This window comes from Trachemys scripta, chromosome 8, assembly GCF_013100865.1.
Source record: "Trachemys scripta elegans isolate TJP31775 chromosome 8, CAS_Tse_1.0, whole genome shotgun sequence".
NCBI classification, from domain to species: Eukaryota; Metazoa; Chordata; order Testudines; family Emydidae; genus Trachemys; species Trachemys scripta.
The window spans coordinates 33,117,767-33,145,133 of NC_048305.1; the positions used below are offsets into that span (position 1 = coordinate 33,117,767).

At 41.4% G+C, this 27,367-nt stretch overlaps 1 protein-coding gene across 6 annotated transcripts in view; it reads right to left on the reverse strand.

The window, feature by feature from the left end:
- FBXW11 (F-box and WD repeat domain containing 11) overlaps positions 1–27,367 on the reverse strand; it is a 128,747-nt gene that overhangs the window by 18,018 nt on the left and 83,362 nt on the right. For all 6 annotated transcript variants that reach the window (XM_034779024.1, XM_034779022.1, XM_034779020.1 and 3 more), the window contains 2 exons: positions 7,135–7,321; positions 6,200–6,290 (listed from right to left, as the gene is read on the reverse strand). In XM_034779024.1, coding sequence (XP_034634915.1) covers positions 6,200–6,290; positions 7,135–7,321 — 278 coding nt within the window. The remainder of the gene's footprint in view (positions 1–6,199; positions 6,291–7,134; positions 7,322–27,367) is intronic.

A 27,367-nucleotide genomic window follows, 5' to 3' on the forward strand; every position in this document is an offset into this window, starting at 1 on the left:
CCAATATAACACAAATTTGGATATAACGCGGTAAAGCAGTGCTGGGTGGGCGGGGGGGCGCTGCGCACTCCGGTGGATCAAAGCAAGTTCAATATAACACGGTTTCACCTATAACGCGGTAAGGTTTTTTGGCTCCCGAGGACAGCGTTATATCGAGGTAGAGGTGTATTTCCTTTGAAGTAGAGCTTTGGCAAAAAACAAACAAACAAAGATCTTTCCCCACCTAATCTTAGTAATGACTCCACTGAAGAGCCTCTTTCCTCTTCATGTTTTGTCTCTTATGGCCAAGATTTTAAAAGCTAGCTTGTATTTTTTTTAAATATGAACTCCCTTAACTATTGGAAGAACACATGGAGTCTATTTGATGGCCTAGCCACATTCTTTCGGGGAAATCTCATTTGATATTCTCATTGTAATTAAGCAGATTACAGTCTCCACAGAAGCAAGATGAAGGACCTTCCCTTGTATTTCAGGATATGAAGAACATGTACAAATAATCTTCTTGACAGACCATGAGGAATAGATTATATTTGTGCTAATTCTAAAGGGATATATTAGTCCAGCTTCACAGATCATATGGAAAAGGTCCAGGGACTTGGAGTTGTGGTATCAAAACTATAAAACTTACCCTATTATTTGGCAATTTGCCTATTACTGTAGTCCATTTAAAACAGTTTATCTGCACCACAATATTTGTGGACTGTTTCCAAGTACAGAGTTAACCGGACAAACTCAGATGATCTCCACACAAACAGATTTTGCAAACCCACATTTCGTTTTCTCAAACACAACACTAGTTTTCCCTTTAAGGGAGTTCCTAAAGTACTTAGCTTGGGTGTTCAGCACCAATTGATTTGGAAACACCTGAAATTACTGGACTACTTCTTATTAAATAAAACCTAATTAAATATTTGGCCTCATTTACTTTTCACAGTAGAGGTGGAGAGAGTTGCATGCTTTTTTTCAGGAATTTGTTTCAGATCTCTAAAGTGTCCCTTCTCATTCAATGATTGCAGAAGTGACAGTATATTCTAGAAATGTATTTGGCAGAGAACAGATATTGGCACTAATAAATTTTCAGAGAGGCAAAGGAGCCTCAATTTGCCAAATCATAGGCTGTATTACCTTGCAGCTATTATCACCTGGTTGCTGCATGGACTTTTGACCCCAAATGCTAATAGAACCCAAGGGAAAGAATTAAATTAGCTCTTTATCCATCCCTCATTTTTGCTTCCAATTGTCAATTTGTTTAGATTACTTTTTGAATTCTGTCATTCAGTCAATCCAATGGAGAAAGACCATTTTTCTGCTGCACTTATCCTCACTTATGACCCCAATTTAGTACCAGCTGCATAAATTAATGAAATCCCTTTTGTTGTTAAAATAGTTTAACAATGGGTTCTGGTTTATCCTTGTACCTTGCATGTGAAATATTGATAGTGAGAAGTCAGTCATAATGTACATTTTGTTACACTAAAAATGTGGTCTTTAGGTAAATATCTTGAAAAAACATGTTTTTGCCTTCTGAGTGCTAATGTGATAGTCACCAGGAAAACAACTTAAGTGGTGTGCCAAAGATGGATACTGAATTTAGAGTTACTGTGGAAAGGTAGGGATCAAAGCGCTTACACAGGATGATGTTACAGATAGATATTATAGAACAAGGTTTGAAGTAAGAGAACAACACTGCTTTTAAAAATCAACAAGGATAGAAAATCCTTCAGACAATGAATGGCCCCTAAGATGAAGTCTGGTATTTTTACAGCAGTTTTCTGCATGATCTTTTGAAGAACTCAAGAACGGAGGGGATGAAATTAAATCATGCTGTACCCCTCTACCTCCACCCTTTTGTTATGTGACAAAGTTCCTCCTCTATCTTGGTGGGTCCTGTGCTTATTGGCGAATTTTCTTGCCTCAGATTCACCATGTGGGCTGGGGAACAGCCCAGAGACCTTCCCCTCTGGAAGAACCCACAGTCCAGGTCAATTGGGAGGTTTGGGGGGAACCCGGGCCCGCCCTCTACTCCGGGTTCCAGCCAAGGGCCCTATGGACTGCAGCTGTCTATAGTGCCTCCTGTAACAGCTGCATGACAGCTACAACTCCCTGGGCTACTCCCCATGGCCTCCTCCAAACACCTTCCTTATTCTCACCACAGGATCTTCCTCCTGGTGTCTGATAACGCTTGTGCTCCTCAGTCCTACAGCAGCACACCCTCTTGCTCCCAGCTCCTCACACTCGCACCACAAACTGAAGTGAGCTCCTTTTAAGACCCAGATGCCCCGATTAGCCTGCCTTAATTGATTCTAGCAGCTTCTTCTTAATTGGGCCAGGTGTCCTAATTAGCCTGCCTGCCTTAACTGGTTCTAGCAGGTTCCTGATTACTCTAGTGCAGCCCCTGCTCTGGTCACTCAGGGAACAGAAAACTACTCATCCAGTGACCAGTATATTTGCCCTCTACCAGACTCCTGTACCCCACTGGTCTGGGTCTGTCACAGTTAGCAATACCTAGAGAAAAGGGGTCCAAGTGCTGTAGCTGGCTTTTTGTGTTGCAGACTTTCTGATTGAAGGACTGTGTCAACAACTTGTTCTGAGAGTCCACAGGGAGAGAGCCCTTATGAATCATACCTTACAGAGACATTTATTGGAAGAATTAGAAATGATGGGACCTTAGAAGAGAAAAAATTATCCGACCCTTGACTACTAGCTCAAGAAATTCAGGGTACTAAAAGCATCAACCCTAATCCAGGATGGAAACATCTGGAACATGTGAACATTTCCCAGGGCTTAAATTGAAAAGAAACATTTGAGCATAGAGAACAAGTCCCAAGTTGCACAACTCCTCAACCCATCTACAGTCTTCCCTCCAAATTAGCAACTTCATAGGACCAAGACTAGGAAAATTTTGCTGGTATAAGCTGAATGCTTCGGATTCTGGAAGTGAGAGTTGGCTTAACAAGAGAGACTTCATATCCTTAAAAGTCTAGACAAAGACATGTCTGTTTCCTGAATATGGACAAGCTATGGCTTACACTGATTTTGGGTAGAGTGAATTCCAGAGTGAGAGCCTGTAAGTGAAAGACCTGGCTTCCTTTGAGTAGTTAGCTTAGGTGTCCTGGACAAATAAAGATGGCATGTTAAGTAAGAGTGAGTGTCTGGTGCAGCCAACACCCATGTGGGGTTTGGTGGGTGGTAGCCAGCCCCTTGAATTCACCTGATGTCGTTGACAGCCAGTAAAGAGTATAGACTAGCATTTTATAAATTTACAAATCTTAAGGCCAGAAAGGACAGTTATGATCATCTAGTCTGACATCCTGAATCAACATTACAACTTAGTATTCCACCCAGTGATTCCTACATCAAGCTCGTAACTTGTGATTGAGATGGAGCATGTCTAATCTTGATTTAAAGATTTCAGGAGGTGGAGAAGCCACAAAATCCCTAAGAAAGCTGTTTCAATGGTTAATTGCCTTGACTGTTAAAAATTTATGCCTTATTTCTAAGTCTGACTCTGTCCAGCTTCGGCATCCAGGCATTGGATTTTATCATCTCTTTGTCTGCTACCTTAAAAAGCCCTTGACTGATCAAGCTACCTCTTCAAAGCCCTAAGGAGTCCCAGAGAAAAGTCAATGTTAAAATGGAATTATGGTTATAAGTTTGTATGAGTAATTTTGGGGAAAGACTTGATAGAATATTTTATTTTACAGACACCAAGCATTAGAAGGCCAGGACATTTTAAGTTAAGGATACCTGCAAAACACCAAAACGTTATGAAAGTATAGAAATGCAAGAGTTAAGGTTCTCTAAACCACCGTAACTCTGATCCTGTATGCTCACCTCCCTTCATGCGAGTTAAAGAGACAATCCATACCTTCTACCGGGCAAGGTTATATTCCATATTCAGCGTATGAATGTAAGTACCAGTTGCCGACTACAGAAATAGCATCTTCAAAGCCAGATTTCTCCTCTGCCCTTTAACATACCAGCTACACCAACAGCTTCCCACTTACCATACACATATGCCCCTCAACGCAATGTGCCACACCCAACCAACTACTCAGTATAGTTAAGAGACTACAGGAGAAACATTACCTACCACATATCACTTTCACGTATCCTTGTTCCAACAGAATACTCATTCACAGACAGCCACCTTATCCCTGTACATTTTACAAGTACTACACAGATTCCAGAGGAAGCTCATTTAATGAAAGATGTGACAGGCCAGGACCAAATGTATTTTGAATGGCAGTTATGGGAGGAGAGTTACAGTTCAATAAAATACTTTGAGTCTACATTTCCAGATTTTGGAACACCTGGTATCTTTGCTTGTTGTGTTGGGGATTTTTTTGGCTTTGTTTTGTTTTGAAGATGTGAACTCTCAAATTTCCATGACATCAATTTTCTTTTAAATTTTTTTAGTACAGTGGGTCTTTAAGATACTGTTTTGAATTTACAATCTTAAGTTTCATTTTCTTGGAAACTTGTACAGTTACAAGAAAATGTCTCCATCTGACTTATAGATTTCACTGATATCGCCCCCGAACTTCGTAAGATCACTTAAAACACGCAAGGCTGGATTTTTTTTTATTATTATTTTTTATATTCAATCATAGATATCAGGGTGGGTTTTGGCTTTTTTTCGGCTTTTATGGCCGTTCATTTCCTGTCAGTTAGGGTAATCAGTTTCAAAACTTTCATATCTCTAACTCTGGCCAATAACAAAGATGCACAAAGGATGCAAGTAGTAAAAGAATTTTTAGGCCCAAATACTGCTATTTTTGCTACTTACTTGAATGGGAACAAGATCTGGCCCTTAATAATGGAGAAGGGGGCTCCAGCAAGAAATAAACTGAAGCAATGAAGGGAAGCCTGCTGCCTAAGCCAGGTGACAATCACAGCAAAGCATGGGTTAACCAATACCAGAAGAATCTTATTTCAGGAAATCAACTTCAACCATGCTAAAAGAACTTGTATGCAGAAGAGAAAAGGATAAAACAAGCTCTCTCACCACACAAGTATGTAAAGGTGTATGGTGCACAACTAACAAGTACTAATATCGTGGCTGATTTTATTTTGCTTAGGCTTTATTTTATGTTCAGATCTATACTTGAAAAAATCATTTGAAGTGTTATCAGTAGCTTATTAAAATATATATTTGAAAATGAGAGTTAGAGTTGATTTGCGGGGTAGCTAAATTTTACAGACAGGTTGGAGTTTTGAGTAATTTTGTTCATGAAGTGCTAGCCATACAAGCTCACATTTCCCATAACAGAATGATTCCATTATTTCACATCTGCCTTAACCAACAAACACGTTTCTTCACTAATGAATTTTGGACCAATAACTTTTATGTCCTTCACCTGGCTGAAATAAATGCATTACAGTTTTTGGTCTAAGGAACACATTTTTATGGCAGATACATAGCTAACTGGATAAGACTAAGCTTTTCTTCTAATATGTGAACACCAAGATAACCTTAATCTGTCAAAAATATATACTGAAAAGTAAATAAGCCATAACTTTGTAGCTCTTTTACAAGGTAAGCAAAATATCACATTGTCAAACAAAAAGTCATTTCTGCCTCATCTTTATCCCTAAAACGCACTTTATGTTATAACCATATTGTAGACTCTTACTACAGTCATTCAAGAAAGACAACAAAATTCTGCACTCCTTGTAAGGACAGCTATATTTGTTATCTTGAGTCTCTTAAAATTAAGGGGGGAAATGAAAATATTAAATAGATCTTGGTATTTTAATGTTTAATATTAGAAGTTTAAATCTGAACTTTTAAAAAAGTTAGGATAATCAAGTTATATAGAAAAACTGGTTATACAGTATGCATGTGATTATCTTGGGGTGCACGAGATTATTAAATATTATAATTCTGTTAAGTCAGACTTGACAATTCATTTCTGAAAAGTCCCGAAGTCTTTCAGAAAAAGAAACATACTTCTAACATTGACATTACCAAGTTACCTTCATATTGTATTTACTCTATCCAATAAATTACTGCACATATTTACTGCATTTTCCTGGCAAATTAGAATTAGTACTAGAAATAGTGTAATCAATTACATAATGCATTATATTTAAAAATATACTCTTCAGGAATATATATCAGACTAACAAACGATCAGGAAAATGTACTAGCTTGAAAAAGTTATTTGCATTGAAAAAGTTGTGTTGGAAAACATACCTCTATATCCTGTATTATCTTTGGGTATAATGATCTGTAAAATGAATTTGGGGGGCCATCTGTGGGTCTGTTTTTAAACAGGTACTGATCCCTAACAAAGAACAAACAAAAAAAGTTATATTTTCCAGTATGACATTAAACCAAAAATCCCTGCACAATGGATAACTCTGCACTAAGCTAAAACGCAGCATATACATTCTCAAACAATACTTTTGATACCTTGAAGTCTGTTAACCCATGCAAAAGAGTAACGGCTGTATTTAAAAATGTTTGAGGTTCAGAAAAGGATTGCTGGGTTTCCCACCTTTGACAGGTCTTGAGTCTGAGTCTGCAGTTTCATGGGCATGCTATTACAGAGCGCAGTAAAGCAAGAAGCTAGAGAGGAAAAACACACAGCGGAACCTCCCTTTCGATTTGCAAAAGATGGAAAACCCCCGTTTTCCCAAATCTGGAACAAAGTATTACCAGGAAAGAAATAAAATTTTTGAATTCTAATTAGCCATTTCGCAAAAGTTTAAGTGGCAATATTTCTCTTGACAAAGTACCTAACAAGCATATTTAGTAGCTTTCTGTACTCAGTGTTGCACGTTACAGTTCAGAGGTAATATGGATAAATATGCAAAACCTGCTACAGTGAGACTTTGCAGAGTAAAGTTTACCATAAGAACTCGAAAAGTGAAAAGCAATGGGGTGGGCAGGGAAATCGAGCAAGATAACTGAAGAAAAAGGGAGCAGATTAAACCAATACAGGTTTTTAATACCACTTATGCCCCTCTCCCATCTATCCTAACCACCCCCACACTTCTCCACAGAAGATTTACGAGGACTAACAATACCATAAATTTACCTTTTGGCAGAACACTGGATTAGGGACATTTGTTACGAATAGCCTACAAAGCTGGGTGAATTAGTTTACATATTGCAGTAGTACTTACCAACCCCTTCTTTCAGAGAGCCCTTTCCACAGTGGATCAGTGCGCACCATTCTCTCAATCAATTTCTTCCATAGCATTCCCTCAGAGATAACTCTCTGCCATTCCTTACACACCAGCTCTGCTGCACAGAGCGATCTGGCATCAAGATAGGAAAGGATATTTTCTGCTATGTGATCTAAGCCTTGCTCTACAAAAAATAAGGACAATCAAAATGTCAGTCTTGACAGTAAACCACTAAATGATCTCAGCTTGTGAGGTACACTCAGGAAAAAGATAACATGGTTCTACTTAAGGCACTAGAGCAGTACTAACACAAATACTTGTTTTATAGAAGGGCTTAGTGCTGTATCATTATGGATAAATTACCTAACACTACACAAGAAAATAAAGTGGCATTATGATGTAACAAATCAAACTTGAAAATAAAGTACTAATAACCTGAGAAAAAACACACCAACTGCACTGAAAATTAAGCTTAGGAGTTAGATAAGAAAATACAACTACCAGTAAGGAAGCACTGAATTCAAAATGACACAAGAAGCAACATTTTGAACAAGTTAATAATTCTTTATTCTCTATTTCTAACATCTTTTGCATACCAGAATTCCACTCTATGAAAGCTGGGCTATGAAAGTAAACCAGAATTCACCACATTGCAATAATAGCACAACGATTATTCTGCAGCTTCTTTTCTGCTCCATATTCCACCACAGATGCGGGGCAGGAATGCTGAACTCTTTTTCAGAATATTAGAGTTTGCTAAATGACAACACAAATGAAACATTTCATATTTCTCTCCTCTTCCATTCTTCCTTTTTATGATTAATTCCTACCCTGGCAATGTAGAGTAAATGAACACAGTATATGATCAGATTCCTCTTGAGCAAAATGCAGACATAGCCTTGTGAGATGGTCAGGAGAAGTATTGGAAAGGATGCTGTAGAACAGTGTTTCTCAAATGTGGCCACCGTGGCCATCAGGGGTTTTTCTTGTGGCTACAGCCTCTTGGGCAGTGATTGGAGAGGAGGGGGGAGTGGCAAAGCATTCACCCCTTCCTGGGGGCCACCAGTAGGGGTTGGGCCCTGCCCCCCTCTGGAGCCACAAACACCAGTGGAGCAGACAGACAGCATGAGTTCTCCCCTTTCCCAAGGGCAGTGGGGCTCAGGCTTCCGGCTTCAGCCCTGGGGGGGTTGGGCAGCAGGCTCTGGCCATGGGGCTTTGGGTTCCAGCCACAGAGCTTCAGGCTCCATCCACCAGTCACGGGGCTTTGGGCTCCGGCCCCAGGCTCAACCCCCCTCCATCACCCATGGCCCCCCTTCTCCAGCCCTCCATTGCCCCTGACCCCCGCTGCCTCACTACCCACCTCTCTATTCAGAGAATAATTTATCACCCAGATTGCCAGGGCTGAGTAAGTCTGCTGTGAAAAGCGATATTAAAAAAATATACAAATATCAGTTTTCATAGGAGCAGACTTACTAGCTAGCAAGTCAAAAAAAAGAAAACAGCAACCAAAACAAAAAAAAAAAAAAAAGAGAAGAACATGCAAAGCACCTGATTTTGTTTCTATTCTGTTTAGGTCCAGTAATGAATGGATTTTTTACCATATTAAAAATAGCACAACTGTACATTATTTTTATTATCAAGTCTGAAAAAAATCCTACATAAATTACAATGATTTGTACATGTGCATATTTATTTGTTTTTCTTAAAGTAAATTAAGTATTTTAGGAAAAATTGTCAGCGCAGCCACCAGTAAGAGTTGGTGGCTGCACTCTAAGGCCACCAAAAAATTTCTGGTTTGAACCCCTGTCAGAACAGGAGTTCTCACAAGGGTTCTCCACCTCACAAGAGTTCTCCACTTTCTAATGTCAAGGTTAAACACCTTTTCCATTAAGCTGTTACCAGAACCTGAGAACATGCTACATGACCACTCCTGAACTTACTTCAGAAACTAAGGGTTCTTAACTGTATATTAAAGAGAGCACACACTTTAAGCCTTGTCTTCACTACTGCGCTGCAGTGGCGCTGATGTACTGTGTCCAGTTCTGGGCATGACACTTTAGGAAAGAGGTGGATAAATTGGAGAGTCCATAAGAGGAGCAACAAAAATGGTAAAAGGTTTGGAAAACCTGACCTATGAGGAAAAGTTACAAAAAAACTGGGTGTGTTTAATCTTGAGGAAAGATGGTATTGAGGGGGAGTTATCTTATAAGTCTTCAGATTTGTTAAGGTCTATTCTAAAGAGGATGGTGATAAATTGTTCTGCATGTCCAATGAAGGTAGGACAAGAAGTAATAAATTTTAGATATTAGGAAAAACTTTAAGTTTAAGGCTAGTTAAAGTTCCTTATTAGGCTTCCAAGGGAGGCTGTAGAATCCCCTCACTTGAAGTTTTTAAGAGCAGGTTGGACTAAGACATGCCAACGATGGTCCAGGGCTACTAGTCTTGCCTCAGCTCAGGAGGCTGGACTTGACCTCTGTCTGTTCCTTCCAGCCCTACATTTCTATGATTCTATAATTTATACAAAAGAATTTGGATAAACCTAATTTGACTTGGTAGCCGCAAAATCTGCATTATCTTTAGAAAGTGCTTTGTTATTGATTCTTGCTTGCATGGATATCATTTAAAACAGCTCAATAGCCATTTCTTCTGCAATTTCCTCTTCCCTTCACCATTCATTAATTTCCACAGGGCTTGCCTAACTAATATGCAGTTCAGTGAAGGACTCTATAGAAACATTCTTAAATAGATCTCTTCTTAAATTAATACTGTTTTCATTGCTAGGTTTAAACTAGGCCATCAAGAGGTACAGTAGCAAGTGAAAAAAACTGTCACCCAGAAAATTTTACACTTGGCAAAGAAATCCTTGACATATACTATCTGCTACAATTTGACATATACTATCTGCTAAAACTAAGGTATCTACACCTCTACCTCGATATAACGCGACCCAATATAACACGAATTCAGATATAACGCGGTAAAGCAGTGCTTCAGGGGGGCGGGGCTGCACACTCTGGCGGATCAAAGCAAGTTCGATATAACACGGTTTCACCTATAACGCGGTAAGATTTTTTGGCTTCCGAGGACAGCGTTATATTGGGGTAGAGGTGTATGCTGGAATTCTCTGATTAGTGCTATTTTTAATATGGTAAAAAATCCAGACTCTTTGAAACGAGTAATGGACCTAACAGTGATTTCCCAGTGGACAAGTGATGGACCTCGCTCAGTAGGCCTTTTCACCAATCCACCAATGAAGCTTAAGTGTGCATATTCTTCTGAAAGTTGGATCCTAATTCTTTTAAAGGCTAATCTGAATATATATCCCTGACCTGCTGTCTAAATTGTTTCTACCTTTGTTCAACTTTAAATGAGCTCAAACTGCTTACTAGCTAGTACTCTTGATATAAATTAATATTTAGACTAAAGATAAAGTGCATAAGGGAATGCATGCAGCACCCCATATAAATAATCAAATACACTGATGTACTGGAAAACCATTGGGTGCATCTCCACTGACTTCAGTGGAGTTGTATGTATCACTGACATTACCCAAAACATCTAAAAGTTTAACGTTGTAGTCCAGCTGTAGAATACAGATGACCTTATCTGATGGGTTCTGTTATGAGGAAACATGGTACAGAACAATGACCTGCATCTGCCTGAGCAGGTGGGCTAGATTCTGGATATTTGTGTGTTTGGACTTGGCCAAGAGAATGTAGTTGATCTACAAGGTGTATCCAAGCAGTGGTCTAAAAAGGCAGCCATTTCAATATGCCTCTTCCAGTAATCAGAGTTTCAAGCTAGAAATTAATGTTCTCAGAATATAATTACATCTGCTGCAGAGTGCATGACAGCAGCAAGTGTAATTAGAAAACAACGACCACCTGGAAGAATGTCTTGTCTCAATTGCTGAATAAATGAATTAACTTCCCTGGTCAAGCCAATATTTGAGTAACTGATCTGGAAACTTGGAACTCTAGGGAACAGACTGAGAAATACAGAAAAACATATTTTCTTGATATGGCTTCTGGCATCTTTTGCAGCCAAAGAAGGGAGCTCTGCCAATGGGCTCTCATTTGGTATAACTTTGCTTTACTTGTGAGTCTCTTTTGACTCCATTGTCACAAAATGGCATTGCTAAAGTCTCTCTTTGGGCCCGGAAGTTTAGGTTTGTCAGAATCTGATGGTAAAGAATACGATTTAATCCTAGAGTCTGAGACTTTAATGGGCCCAGTGACTTCTGTGGCTTCATCCCCCACCAGAGTGGCTGAGGCCGGGGCTGGAGCTTTCCTCTCCCCCGCCACTTACAGCTGTGGGCTGGCGCCAGAGCTGTGTTATGTGTACTCCCCCCTCCCTCTCCAGCTGGGGCCTGGGCTTGGAGCTGTTCTTCCCCTCTTTCCCAATGGCCCAAGCTGTCCCCGCCCAGGAGCCATGGCTGGAGTTGGAGCTGTCCTTCCCTCCCGCCCCCCCACCAGCAGCAGCAGGAACAGTCAGTTGTGTGTCATTCTCCCTCCATCCCCCCGGCCCCCGCACTTGGGCTCTCAGTCAGGGTCCCCCAACGGTTATTTTTAGTAAAAGTCATGGACAGGTTGCCGGCTTCCATGAACTTCTATTTATTGCCTGTAACCTGTCCTTGACTTTTACTAAAAATAACTGAAAAAAATCATAACCTTACTAATGGAGTACCATTTTTGCCATCAGGAGCACTGGTGCAAGCTTATTGAACTATCTCTGAAGAGATGATGCTGGAATAGTATCTGTTCTCTCTGTGTAGTTAGAGGTATTTAAATTACAACATTACGCTGCCTTTATAAAGCCAAGATAAAGAGGGTTACCCAGTTCTGGGATTTATGATATAGTAGCTAAGGCAAAATGATTCTCTGGTGACATCCTGTGGATAGTTACCTGTATCCTTGGAGACAGGATGCTGAGGTTTCTCAACTGTTTCTCAAACTAAGCAATCAAATTCCTCAACGTTGCTTTTATTTTTGGTCCAATTAATCTTACTGCAACATTAGAGTTTAACTTAGTCTTAAGAACATGGACTGCTTTTGCGTTTGGTCTAGCTGTAAAGATTTCTTATAAATATTGCTACTAGTGTAAATCATTCAATATTTGCTTTAAGATGACAGGCTCAAGATAATGAACCATGAGCTGTTATAATTGTCTTGTATAAAAAGTCATTCAAATAAATGGAGTAAGATAACTAATTCTCATTTACCTTTTCTTAATTTAAAAAGGGACTTGTCTACACTACCACTTAAGTCGATGTAAGTCGCTCGGGGGTGGTTTTTTCATCCACTAAGTCAGTAACCCTATCAAAGAAGGCAGTTAAGTTGGTTTGGCATGGATCTGTTCTTGACAAATCCAGGCTGGCTATTTCTTATAACCCTATTAGCCTCTAGGCGCTTACAAATTGATTGTTTAATAATTTGTTCCAGTATCTTTACAGATACACCTCTACCTCAATATAACGCTGTCCCCGGGAGCCAAAAAATCTTACCGCGTTATAGATGAAACCGCGCTATATCGAACTTGCTTTGATCCACCGGAGTGTGCAGCCCCCCGGAGCACTGCTTTACCACGTTATATCCAAATTCGTGTTATATCGGGTCGCATTATATCGGGGTAGAGGTGTATTGAAGTTCGGTTGACTAGTATGTAATTTCCTGGTTCGTCTCTGTTCTCCTTTAAAACAGGTACTATGTTTGCCCTGCATAAAATAAATGCTAACACTTCCGAGATTGCTTCAGCTAGTTCCTTAAATACCCTGCTGACTTGAATACATGTAACTTATCTAAATATTCTTTAACCTGGTCTTTCCCTATTTTGGTTTTCAATTCTTCCCCCTGGTTGTTAATATTAATTGTGTTGAGTATCTGGACACCATTAACTTTTTTAGTGAAGACAGATGCAAGAGAGGTATTAAACATCTTAGCCATCTTCATGTCATCAGTTATTAGCTCTCCTTCCCTGCTAAGTAGAGGACCTACACTTTCCTTCATCTCTCTTGCTCCTCATGTATTTAAAGAACCTTTTATGTCCCTTGCTAGGTGTAACTCATTTGCCTGATTTTGTCACTATATGCTTGTGCTATTCTTTGTACTCCTCCTCAGCAATTCATCCATGTTTCCACTTTTTGTAGGATTCCTTTTTGATTTTCAGATCATTAAAGAATTCCTGATGCAGCCATACTGGCCTTTTACTATTCGTCCTATCTTTCCTATATCACCAAGTTCAAACAAGCAAGCCTTTTTCAGTCAGAGGTTCCCAACTTTCATTGCCTCCAAAATGGCAATTCCTTTTCTGATTATGGATCTTCACTGATCAATTACCAGGACTTTACCAATAGCATCTGCTATGTCAGCACATTTAAGTAGACATTTGAGGTGTTCGATATAGCATGATCATTATGGTAAACTTGTTCTTCTAACCTGCACCTGTCCCACTAATTCTAGTACATATTGTAACTCTAATTTTCTAAATCCTGCTTTTCTTTAGGACAATTTTGCAAAAAGAAAGTTCTCTCATTTGATTTTGTGGCAAACAATAAGAACACCTTCACAGGCTAAAAATAAGGAAGGCAATAAAGCTGTACTAACTGGACTGTTTTCAGATTTTGATGCTGTGGGAGGTGTAGGAGGAAAGGAGAAATACACCCATATCTTAGAAGGGAAACATTTAATATAGTTGTAATATATTTTTTTGAGATTTCAGTAGAAAACTGCTAAACATCGCTGCTTAAGTCGACTTTTTAACAAGTTCAAATCAATAGCCTTAACAGTACTTATACAGAACAACTACATCTAGTGTCCAATTAATTAAATGCCATATTCTCAATGCAGTATACTAACCATCCCAACACACAGGACAAGCAAATCAACATTTGACAAAGGAAAAATAAAATGCTTTTTACATTAGCATTAATAGCTCCCAAAGTGAATGGAGCACTGGATATGGCAATTAATCCTTTTACCCCGATACTGTAACATAGGGATTACTGGGAAAACAAAAAGGTTCCCAAGTTCCCATTCCGCTGTATTGTTTTCATCTCAAAAGCCTCTATACCAGTGCTTCTCGTACCGGTCCGCAAGCCATCGGCTGCCGGTCCGTGGCGAGTTTCCTCATAAGAGCGTCAAATAGGATAATAATATGGCACAGGTCCCTGGCACATTGGGGGAAAAAATTGCCGGTCCGCCACATCAGATAGCTTGAGAAGCACTGCTCTATACAGCCCCTGCTCCAGGTCCCACTCACTGACCTGCTCTCCAATTACTTGCTTAGTTTTCTCTACCCCTGTAATTCTACAAAAATACAGGGTAAAGATCTTAACGCACCTAACAGTGTTGGTATTTAGATAAATGGTTAGGTAAGCAATGACTCCACATACAATTAAAAGGTGATATAGCTCTGTTTAGCTGATCATTTAGTTGTATCACACCCTGCAACAACACTAAATACAAAAACTTTGGGATTAACTGTAAAAACTGAAGTCTACAGAACATTCTTTGCAATAGATCACAAAGTGCATAACCTAGTGTTCTGAAGGAACTATACTTAAATTATTATAATGCAAGAGTACATTAAACTGCTGGACCAGGAGGTAATCTTGCCTCTAGAAGTCATTTTTAAAATGAGCTAAATGATTCTGGTGTCCACATAATTAGCTTTTTACAGCATCAGCAGATCTGCAAATTCTGAATTTGTCAATCTGTACCTCCAAAACTCCAGTTATTTCCCAATGTAAACTATAGAAATGTTCTTTCCTTTTTACCATAAGGGTACTTTCTACCAACTGCAGCTTGCAAAAGAACAGAGGCACTGGAGCTGTCTGCAGACTCAGGAAAAAGATAATGTATCAGTTCACATTGGAAGGCTATCGTCACAACCACAAGAACTAGAACTTTTTTTAAAATGAAAGCTTTGATTCTGCAAAAGTTGATGCCTGAGAAAGTTTCCTACTTGTCACTGACAAGTGGATTTTCCAAACCCTGGTTAATGAAGCTTACCGCAAAAGCTAAATGCTCCCTTTACCATTACAACCCCTCATTCTCAATCACGCAGCAATGGTACTGCACTCACCTACGAGAACAATTACTAACAGGTGAGTAAACAGAAAATCATGCAAGGCTGCGAAATGTGTCTAGGATGCAGTGCCGGCTCCAGCTTTTTTGCCGCCCCAAGCAGCGGGCGGGGAGGAGAACCCGATCGAGCTACTGCCGAAGAGCAAGACAGCGAGTGAAGGACCCGCCGTCGAATTGCCACCGATCCGGAGCGGGCCGACTGGGCTGCCGCCGAAGTGCTGCCGCCGCTCCGGACCTGTGCCGCCCCAACAGCGGATGCACTGCCGCCCCTTTCCATTGGCTGCCCCAGGCACCTGCTTCCTTCGCTGGTGCCTGGAGCCGGCCCTGCTAGGATGCATAGTCCAGGTAATCAATGATTACCTGGTAAGAATAAGAGATTAAAATAAGTTACAGGGGACACTACTAGTTTAGCAGTAAAACAGACACATTTTTTAAATTACATTTTTGCCCCGCAGAACACCACTTGTCTTGACTTCAACTCTTACAGTCGGGGGAATTCGTAACCAAATCTACATGCAAGCAGGAACAGATATGGATCAGAGTTTCACTCCTGACTGAATGTTTAAGAAAAAAGGCAATACTTTGTAAGTTAACACAATAAAAAGGTAAAGGTTTACATATGTTCCATTTGAACACTGCATTTCTCTCTTTGGGATGCAGGGGTGTTAGTAACTTTATGATTAACCTTAAACTAACGTATAATTGAAGTTAATCCAACAATTATTCAACCATATACCGCAGACATACTGCAGACATTGATTTACTTTATGTTTTTGAGCAATGTAATCAAGTGCCAGTCTTTCAAACATGGCATGAAATGTATCTTCCTTCAAAATGTCAAACGTAGAGAAATAATTCCAAATGGAAAAAAGTGACAGGGCATATTACGAAAGTTCATATTAAGTTAGCATAAAAGCTAAATCTTATAAATTTATCTCTTACTGCCATCTCCTGGTAATAAACGAAATAATTATCCTCCCTAAAATAAACTGGAATATTTGCCTTTGTTATTTTATGTTCTGTAAAGCTATAGTTAACTGTTTTAGCTACTGAAATAAATTACATTTTAATAGCATGAGCTCAGCAAATGTGAAAATGTTTTATTACTACTCCAATGTGCTTATGCTATCTTGTACATGAAAACACTGAATAAATGTAAGTATGAATTAATTTTGAAGCCCCTTCTATGGTTAAGGGGCCAGTGCCACTTTTGTTATTTTCTCAGTGGCACAAACATTTTAAAACTGAGCTTGAACAAACTCAAAGAGACTTTTCCAAAAGGAGAAAACACATTGGTTTTCAAAATCAGTTAAGGCTGTTAAATGCAAACAGTGGACTTATCAGTCAAAAACTCAGAGTATATAAAAACCTAAAGCCTCATAGATTTTACACTGCCCACAATCATCAAGTATAAAAACTCATCTGAGAAAACTCTATATTTAAAGTTTATTGAACTGTTGATGAATCTCATATGTAACATATGCATATGTAATTTATATATAGATTCATAGATTCTAGGACTGGAAGGGACCTCGAGAGGTCATCGAGTCCAGTCCCCTGCCCGCATGGCAGGACCAAATACTGTCTAGACCATCCCTGATAGACATTTATCTAACCTACTCTTAAATATCTCCAGAGATGGAGATTCCACAACCTCCCTAGGCAATTTATTCCAGTGTTTAACCACCCTGACAGTTAGGAACTTTTTCCTAATGTCCAACCTAAACCTCCCTTGCTGCAGTTTAAACCCATTGCTTCTTGTTCTATCCTTAGAGGCTAAGGTGAACAAGTTTTCTCCCTCCTCCTTATGACACCCTTTTAGATACCTGAAAACTGCTATCATGACCCCTCTCAGTCTTCTCTTTTCCAAACTAAACAAACCCAATTCTTTCAGCCTCCTTCATAGGTCATGTTCTCTAGACCTTTAATCATTCTTGTTGCTCTTCTCTGGACCCTCTCCAATTTCTCCACATCTTTCTTGAAATGCGGTGCCCAGAACTGGACACAATACTCCAGTTGAGGCCTAACCAGCGCAGAGTAGAGCAGAAGAATGACTTCTTGTGTCTTGCTCACCTGTTAATGCATCTCAGCATCATGTTTGCTTTTTTTGCAATAGCATCACACTGTTGACTCATATTTAACTTGTGGTCCACTATAACCTCTAGACCCCTTTCTTATAAGAATATAAGAATGGTCATACTGGGCCAGACCAATGGTCCATCTGGCCTGGTATCCTGTCTTCCAGCAATGGGTAGTGCCAGATGCTTCAGAGGGAATGAACAGAACAGGGCAATTTATTAAGTGATCCATCTCATCATCCAGTACGAGTTTCTAAAAGTCAGAAGTTTAGAGACACCCAGAGAATGGGGTTGCAGAAGCATGTCAGGTTCTGAAAGCATATGCTTTCAGATGAATGTGCTGGGTTTAAATTTTGAGGTTAAAGATGGAACAGCATTTTGATCATAGGTAAGTTTGTTATGTAGTGATGAAATATGGATTTCCTTGTACTTTATTAGAATACATGTTTATTTATGTAAATTATTTAGGTAGACATTTGTGAGGTCTTTAGACATTTCTTTTAATCACTTGGGTTTTTAAGTGATGTCATATTTACATTATATTTAGCAATTTTTACTTTTTAAGAACAATGTTTTTGGTTTTGCAATTTCTTCTAATTGTATTTTCTTGTGAAAGCAAGACTTTTTAAAAAAAATTCAGTGTGATTAATAGATAATTAGATTATTAAATCAGAGTGAAGTGAGCTGATGAAATGGTAGTAAGGAAACCATCTTTCCATCTCTCCATTTTTAAATGTGTCAACTTGAATGATGGAAACTCATGCCTAGTTTTCAAATAATGGTGATTTAAAAAAAATATGAACCTTTGAAAATTGTCACTTGTAAAAGTTAGTGTCCAAAGCTACTTAACATTTCAAATTTGGTAGAGTAATGAGATTTCAATGGATAGAAAAAAAAACACAAAATCATTATAAGCTTCATAAAAAATGAAAGCTTCCTGAAATTTTAAGTTTTAATCTCAAAAATGCTTAAATTATTCAAAAGTTTCAACACATTCCACTGGTCAAAGAAATATAACCCTAAAAATCAGACAGCCTGAAATATCTTGACTTTAGCAAAGCTTTTGATACCATCTTCCACAGTATTCTTGCCAGCAAGATAAGTAGTATGGATTGGATGAACGGACTATAAGGTGAACAGAAAGCTGGCTAGATTGTTGGGCTCAATGGGTAGTGATCAATGGCTCAGTGTCTAGTTGGCAGTGGAGTGCCCCAGGTTGGTCCTGGAGGTGGTTTTGTTCAACATCTTTATTGATGATGGGATGAGTTGCACCATCAGCAAGTTTGCAGATGACACTAAACTGGGAGGAGGGGTAGTTATGCTGGAGGGTAGGGATAGGATCCAGAGTGACCCAGACAAACTGGAGGATTGGGCCAAAAGAAATCTGATGAGATTCAACAAGGACAAGTGCAGAGTCCTGCACTTAGGAAGGAAAAATCCCATGCACCTCTATAGGCTGGGGACCGACTGGCTAAGCAGCAGTTCAGCAGAAAAGGACTGGGGATTACAGCGGACAAGAAGCTGGATATGAGTCAGCAGTGTGCCCTTGTTGCCAAGAAGGCCAACAGCATATTGGGCTGTATTAGTAAGAGCATTGCCAGCACATCTAAGGAAGTGATTATTCCCCTCTATTCAGCACAGGTGAGGCCACACCCTGAGTATTGTGTCGAGTTTTCGTCCCCCTACTACAGAGGGGATGTGGACAAATTGGAGAGTCTCCAGCTGAGGGCAACGAAAATGATTAGGGAGCTGGGGTACATGACTTACGAGGATAGGCTGAGGGAATTGGGGTTATTTAGTCTGCAGAAGAGAAGAGTGAGGGGGTATTTGATAGCAGCCTTCAACTACCTGAAGGGGGGTTCCAAAGAGGATGGAGCTTGGCTGTTCTCAGTGGTGGCAGATGACAGAACAAGAAGCAATGGTCTCAAGTTGCAGTGGGGGATGTCTAGGTTGGATATTAGGAAACACTATTTCACTAGGAGGATGGTGAAGCACTGGAATGGGTTACCTAGGGAGGTGGTGGAATCTCCTTCCTTAGAGGTTTTTAAGGCCCGGCTTGACAAAGCCCTGGCTGGGATGATTTAGTTGGTGTTGGCCCTGCTTTGAGCAGGGGATTGGACTAGATGACCTCCTGAGGTCTCTTCCAACCCTAATATTCTAGGATTTTAAATTTTGAACTACAGAAAAAAACCAACAGCCAGCCTTTTGATGGAACCTCTGGCTGCAACCTGGGCATGGGTGCACCAAGTTGGTGTTATCTTCTGCAACATCTAAGTTTCATTTTAAACAAATACGTTTCTAGCCATTATAGCTTAGAGAGAACTTTCATACATGAATTGATTGTAAACAGTTGCAGTGATATCACCCCAAGCCCACGTTTCCTATACTGCAAAATGAACACTCGGGGGACGATGCTCTTGCATACAGCGTGCAATTCTACTACCACTGAAGTCAGAGGCAAAAAACTTATTTATCTCAATAGAAGCAGGATCCAAACTATCCATACATTTCTAATATTTTAGTCCAATCATAACTTTAGACAGCATGAGTTTTCATGAAGATTTGACTACACAAAGTTTGAAGGGGCAGTAACAAGTTATTTTGGAGCTAAGACACAAATGTTAGACAACTTTTTTTAAATGACTAACTTGTACTTGAAAACACAGTTGGTTAATTTTATTCAGACTTAACAAGAATTGCTCTTTTGCAGAGTAGTTTTGGTATTAATTAGATCAAAACTATTTTTCAATCCAAAGTTAAAGAAGTTAAAATAAGGTGTCAGAATGGAAGCTAGATCCAACCAGCTACCATCTCTCCAACAGCAGAATTAAGACACTGATGCATCTTTCATGGTCCATTAATCCACATTTCAGGTGACTGAAAGCACACAGCTGCAACACACCAAAGGTGTGTATTAATAGACCAATACCAATAAAACGTAGTGTTGTGACCTATGGATCTACTATTAAACTAGATACAAATAAGAGTTTACTGATTAACTGTTACTGATGTTACAATTAAACTCAATTAACTCATATTAAGAAAAAATGCTCCTTTTTAAGAAGGAGAAAAGAACTGCAGTATTTCTTTGGTATTATCGGAATACATCAAGCTTTCACTCTGGAAAACCACCTGTAGAGTGTAATTACCCAGAAATGTTTTGCCCAGTATGCCTTCTTGATTCTTCAATTTTCTACAGGTAATTCACATCATAAATGTGATGTCCACATTTACTTATATCAAATCAAACTAAAAATGTGGAAATGTGCACTTTATCCAAATGAATTCAGCAGTAACATGTCCAAAGCCTAGCTACTACGACAGGCCATTTATAAGTACCTCAGACACTAAGCAGGAATCTCTCACTCAATTCATTTTAAAAAAAATATGTAGTTCAGATCCAGAATACCATCAAAAGGCTACAAATACACATTTTATACTTCATGTCTGTTTATATATTTAAAAACACACTTGGAACTGAAAGAAGCCATAAACTAAACATTTTCCTTAATAAGCATGTCTAGCATTTATTAGTATACTTTTCAGAGAAACAAAACAACAACATCACCCCCCTCAGGCCTGGTCTACACTAGGCGTTTATGTCGAAGTTAGCGCCGTTACATCGAATTAACCCTGCACCCGTCCACACCGCGAAGGTATTTAGTTCGACATAGAGGTCTCTTTAATTCGACTTCTGTACTCCTCCCCGACGAGGGGAGTAGCGCTAAATTCGACATGGCCATGTCGAATTAGGCTAGGTGTGGATGGAAATCGACGCTAATAGCTCCAGGAGCTATCCCACAGTGCACCACTCTGTTGACGCTCTGGACAGCAGTAAGAGCTCGGATGTTCTGAACTGCCACACAGGAAAAGCCCCGGGAAAATTTGAATTTGAATTCCTTTTCCTGTCTGGCCAGTTTGAATCTCATTCCTGTCTGGACATCGTGGCGAGCTCAGCAGCACTGGCAACGATGCAGAGCTCTCCAGCACTGATGGCAGTGCAATCTCAGAATAGAAAGAGGGCCCCAGCATGGACTGATCGGGAAGTCTTGGATCTCATCGCTGTGTGGGGCGATGAGTCCGTGCTTTCCGAGCTGCGATCCAAAAGACGGAATGCAAAGATCTATGAGAAGATCTCTAAAGACATGGCAGAGAGAGGATACAGCCGGGATGTAACGCAGTGCCGCGTGAAAATCAAGGAGCTGAGGCAAGGCTACCAGAAGACCAAAGAGGCAAACGGACGCTCCGGATCCCATCCACAGACATCCCGTTTCTACGAGGCACTGCATTCCATCCTCGGTGCGGCCGCCACCACTACCCCACCACTGACTGTGGACTCTGAGGATGGGATAGTGTCCACGGCCGGATCCTCGGACATGTTAGCGGACGGGGAAGATGAGGAAGGAGATGAGGAGGACGAGGCAGTCGACAGCGCTCACAACGCTGATTTCCCCGACAGCCAGGATCTCTTCATCACCCTTACAGAGATCCCCTACCAACCCTCCCCAGCCGTTACCCCGGACACAGAATCTGGTGAAGGATCATCCAGTAAGTGTTGTAAACATCTAAACATTTATTTGTAACAGAACATGAATATTAACAATTTAAAAAATGGGTTTCTCATGATTAGTTTGATTAACTTTACGGTTCAGTCATGGGCAGTGCAACTATTGAGAAAAAAAATCTAGCAATGTCCGGTTTTGCATGATTGTCCTGCCCAAGCCGCTCTACTGTTTAGTCCCTGCTACTGCAGCTACAGTAAGATGCGGTCTATATGTCCGGGGATGGAGCAGAAATCCTCCTGGGACATCTCAAGGAAGCTCTCCTGCAGGTAATTTGAAATCCGCTGCATTAGGTTCTTGGGGAGAGCGGCCTTATTGGGTCCTCCGTAGTAGGACACGTTGCCGCGCCACGAGACTAGCAAGTACTCCGGAATCATTGCTTGGCACAGCATGGCGGCATACGGCCCTGGTCTTTGGAGGCTTTCCCGGAGCATTCTCTGTCTGTCGCTCTCAGAGATCCTCATGAGGGTGATGTCGCTCATGATGACCTGCTTTGAATGAGGTAGGGGAATGTTAGTGTTGGGACTGCTTTACCGTTCCTTTACAGAACTGTAACCGCTGGTTTGCAGCCACGCGGTGGAGGCGGGAGAGGGGCAGCCGAAAGGGATCGTTCCCGGGGACAGCCGCGAGGGTGTGGCACAGGAGCAGACTTCCTGCTTGCCGGATTGCTGGCAGCAGGGACCGACATTGATTTCAATGTGAAATGAGGCCATTGCTAATATTAAAGTTTTAAGCTGCCACGAATCTACGGCTTACCATGTCTGCGTGCAAGAGCAATTCCGTTGTCCTGACACGGTTCTCAAATGTGCTCTGCAAAACCCCAGACACTGAATGCGAAGGCCGAGAATTCGACCTTGTGCTGAGTGCGCATGTGATAGGTGCTGTGCATGGTCCTGTTCACAGAGAAAGACTATGTTCTTTGTTCACAACTACATTTATCTTTCTGAGGAATTCACTCCCTTTTTCCCATTCCCACAGCCCCATCTGCGACTGTCTCACAACCTAGCCTGTCATCACACTCCCAGAGGCTAGGGAGGATTAGGCATAAGAAGAAGAGGACACGGGAGGACATGTTCTCAGAGCTTATAGCCTGCTCCAGAGCCCAGGCAGCACAGCAGACCCAGTGGCGGGAGAACTTGACCCGAATGCACCAAGCCAACATGGATCGGGAGGAGAGGTGGCGTCAGGAAGACCAGCAGGCGACTCAAACCCTGCTTGGACTACTGAGGGAGCAAACGGACACGCTCCGGCGCCTTGTGGATGTTCTGCAGGAACGGAGGCAGGAGGACAGAGCCCCGCTGCAGTCCATCTCTAACCGCCCTCCCCCGCCACCAAGTCCCATACTCCCTTCACCCAAAGTGCACAGAAGGAGAGGCGGCAGAGTCCCTGCTAACTCTCACTCCACCCCTGCAGAGAGCTCGAGCAGCAGAAGGCTCTCATTCCCCAAAGTTTGACAAGTTCTTTCCTTCCCGCCTGACACAAGCCCCCGTCCAAGTTTCACTTCCCAGTTCCATGTGTAGTTGATAATAAAAAATATGTTTCTGTTAACTACTGTTTCCATCATGTTCTTTTGGAGGAGGGGGGGAAAGGGGGTTGGTAATTGGACAGGACAGTCACCTTTGGCAGGGTACATAGTCGGGGGCAGGCACAGCAGCAGGGCACATACATAGTGCAGTGATGCAGTGACTACTTACCCTGGTTAGTCTGGGAGGTTGTTTTCATGTTATGTGGTGGGGGGTGGGTTGCTCTGTGACTTTGTGGCAGGGGAGGGCAGTTAGAGATCTTAAGCGGCGGTCCTTAGGCAGGATCACAGAGCCACACAGCAGGGGATCTGTAACCGTCCTCCCCCTGCCACAAAGTCACATAGACCCCCCATACACACAGTCCCTATCAGGAGGGGTGACAGGCTCCGTTGAAACAACCATCCCACCGCAGCGGAGCCTGTCAGTCCTTGAGTTTAGAAGCTGCATTCGCGCGACTACACTACACCCGCTCCGCACCACAGTCTGCGTCCCAGTTTTAAAAAATTCCCGCGAAAACAGTATTAAAGAAAACGGTGTGCTTTAACAAAGTAGAACTATTTTTATTTTGAAACATGTGTTGGAAGTGGGGTGAAGGGGGTATGTAACTGGATAGGATAGTCAACATGAACTGGGTAAAGAAACGGGGGCAGGTTCGGCTTCTCTGTACACAAACTTTAAAGTCACAGGTTACCCTGCTCACTCAGGAACTTTGCTTTCAAAGCCTCCCGGATGCACAGCGCTTCCCGCTGGTCTCTTCTAATCGCCCGGCTGTCTGGCTGTGAGTAATCAGCAGCCAGGCTATTTTCCTCAACCTCCCACCCCGCCATAAAGGTCTCCCCCTTGCTCTCACAGAGATTGTGGAGCACACAGCAAGCTGCTATAACAATGGGGATATTGGTTTCGCTGAGATCACAGCGAGTCATCAAGCTTCTCCATCTCCCCTTGAGACGTCCAAAAGCACACTCCACCACCATTCTGCACTTGCTCAGCCGGTAGTTGAAGAGTTCTTTTTCAGTGTCCAGGGCACCTGTATAGGGCTTCATGAGCCAGGGCATTAGCGGGTAGGCTGGGTCCCCGAGGATGACTATAGGCATCTCCACATCCCCAACAGTTATTTTGTGGTCCGGGAAGTAAATACCTTGCTGCAGCCGTCTAAACAGACCAGAGTTCCTGAAAACACGAGCGTCATGAACCTTGCCCGGCCATCCGACATTGATGTTGGTAAAACGTCCCCTGTGGTCCACCAGTGCTTGCAGCACCATGGAAAAGTAGCCCTTTCTGTTAATGTACTGGCTGGCCTGGTGGTCCGGTGCCAGGATAGGGATGTGAGTTCCATCTATGGCCCCACCGCAGTTTGGGAATCCCATCGCTGCGAAGCCATCTATGATCGCCTCCAAGTTTCCCAGGGTCACTACCTTTGGCAGCAGTACATCAACGATTGCCTTGGCTACTTGCATCACAACAACCCCCACAGTAGATTTGCCCACCCCAAACTGGTTCGCGACTGACCGGTAGCTGTCTGGCGTTGCAAGCTTCCAGAGGGCTATGGCCACTCGCTTCTGGACAGTCAGGGCTGCTCGCATCCGGGTGTCATTGCGCTTCAGGGCAGGGGACAGCAACTCACAAAGTTCAAGGAAAGTTCCCTTCCGCATGCGGAAGTTTCGCAGCCACTGTGATTCATCCCAGACCTGCAGCACTATGCAGTCCCACCACTCAGTGCTTGTTTCCCGTGCCCAGAATCGCCGTTTCACAGCATCAACATGACCCATTGCCACCGTGATGTCCTCGGCGCTGGGTCCCCTGCTTTCTGAGAGGTCTGTGCTACTCTCAGACTTCAGGCCATCACCGCGTTGACGTAGCCTCCTCGCCTGACTTTTCTGCATCTGCCTCAGGGCAACCTGTATGATAAGCTGCGAGGCGTTGAGAGCGGCCACAACTGCAGCGATGGTTGCAGCGGGCTCCATGCTCACAGTGCTGTGGCGTCCGCGCTGTCAATGACTGGAAAAGTGCGCGAAATGATTTCCCGCCGGCGCTTTCAGGGAGGGAGGGAGGGCGGGAGTGATGGACGGATGACGACAGTTACCCAAAAGCACTCTGGCCCCTTTTTTTTTTACCCAGAAGGCATTTGCGGCTCCACCCAGAATTCCAATGGGCGGCGGGGACTCCGGGAACTGTGGGATAGCTGCCCTCAGTGCACCGCTTCCAATGTCGACGCTTTCCCCGTTAGTGTGGACTCACAAAGTCGAATTACTGTCCTTAGTGTGGACACACACGTTCGACTTTGCAATATCGATTCCAAAAATTCGATTTAAGTAAAATCGAACTACTCTCGTAGTGTAGACAAGGCCTCAGAGTGTTCTGGTAGTTTTATATAAAACAGTGAAAAGGTACAGCTGCTGGTGATTATAGGTACCAGATGAAGGTTTGGTTTAATTTCAATAATAAATTAAAACAATTAAAATCCAGAGAGATTTCAAAGCTCAATGTGTAAATATCACTTTGTATGAAAATGAAACCCAAATGCGGGATGTCAATTCCATGCAACTGACTAAAGCTGGATATGAAACAGTAGCTTAGATCATGAGACTGCACAGATTTTTGTTATTTTAGAAACAAATTTCAAAGAACTTTGGCAGGGTTTTACTTGCTCAATACAGTGTACAGCTTTTTTACATACAAAACAGCTGCAGAAGGAACCTTATTTTTCTAGGCAAAGGCAACATAAGATATTATTACAAAGGTCGAAGTTGCAAGCTGACTAAAAAAAAATCCATGATTTGCATAAGAAAATGCAAAGTATTGTAAAATTCATTTAACTTTCATTTAACCTTTATTAATTAAGGCACAAAGGTGAAATCAATTACTCTTACAACTAAATTACCTTTTATTATGAATTAATGTCTACTTAGTACAAATAATATTTGACATACTAAAAGAAACATGGTCAGCATATTTAGAAGAATCCAAAGCTTTTCTTAATAAGTCTGAAAACTGTAAAAGGCAAGTAACATGGTATTTGCAACAAAACTGATTTGACAGTCTCTGGCAATATCCTATCACCTTTGTGAAGTAGTAAAGGTTTGCCTTTAGTTTGAATGATATACCGTTTTTCCTTTAATAACAGTACTTACTAACCACAACCTAACCCTGTAAGAAAAAAACCCTGTAGACTAAACATTCTACCACTGCTTTTTGAAAAGCATACCATAATTATCACTTTTTCCACTGAAGAGAAAGGAAGCCAGAGACCGCAAACATTTTCCATTTTCCTTGCATTCGCACAGGTGTAAAATTCAGAATGGACAGTACCAAGCAAATACTACTTAAACTTCTCCCTTTGAAGTCTGAAAAAGGGAGCTTAATTCTTTCAGACAAGTTATTTTCAAAAACAGATAATTTTTAAGAGTTATCTTTTAACACAGTTTTAGCCAAATATGGTATTATTTTATAACAGCTCAGAGCAAGCTGCCTGGAACTTTTATATGTGAGTTATTCATGCACTACATACTTAACTACATGCTTTCCTTATATTTCTAAATTTTCATCACTGAAGCAGCAGCACCACACATCAATCTCCCTGCCCTAATCACTCTTTACAGAGAAATTCATCAAGCCTTAACACAGTTTAGTTAAGATCCAGAAAGTAAACTAGCACTTTCTAGTTTAACTGCATGATCCTGTCCGACATAATGCACATCCTTCAAGAGTCAAAAGGTATACCTCAGACAGATCATTCTGTGCACCTGCATACAAATGAAATTTAAGACCATCTCAAAGTACTAAAAAGCCACTGCATCCAGCAGGGGGTGTGAAGCACCAGCCTCTTCACAATAACGAAACTACAACAAATCTTCAGTTCTACAGAAAGGTGGGTGGGAATTGGATAATCTTTTTGGATGTGTATTTTAAGCAGAACAATTACAAGTAATTATCCTTTCTTTAAAGACACTCAACAAATGACAAAGCTCTAATGATTTCTCTAT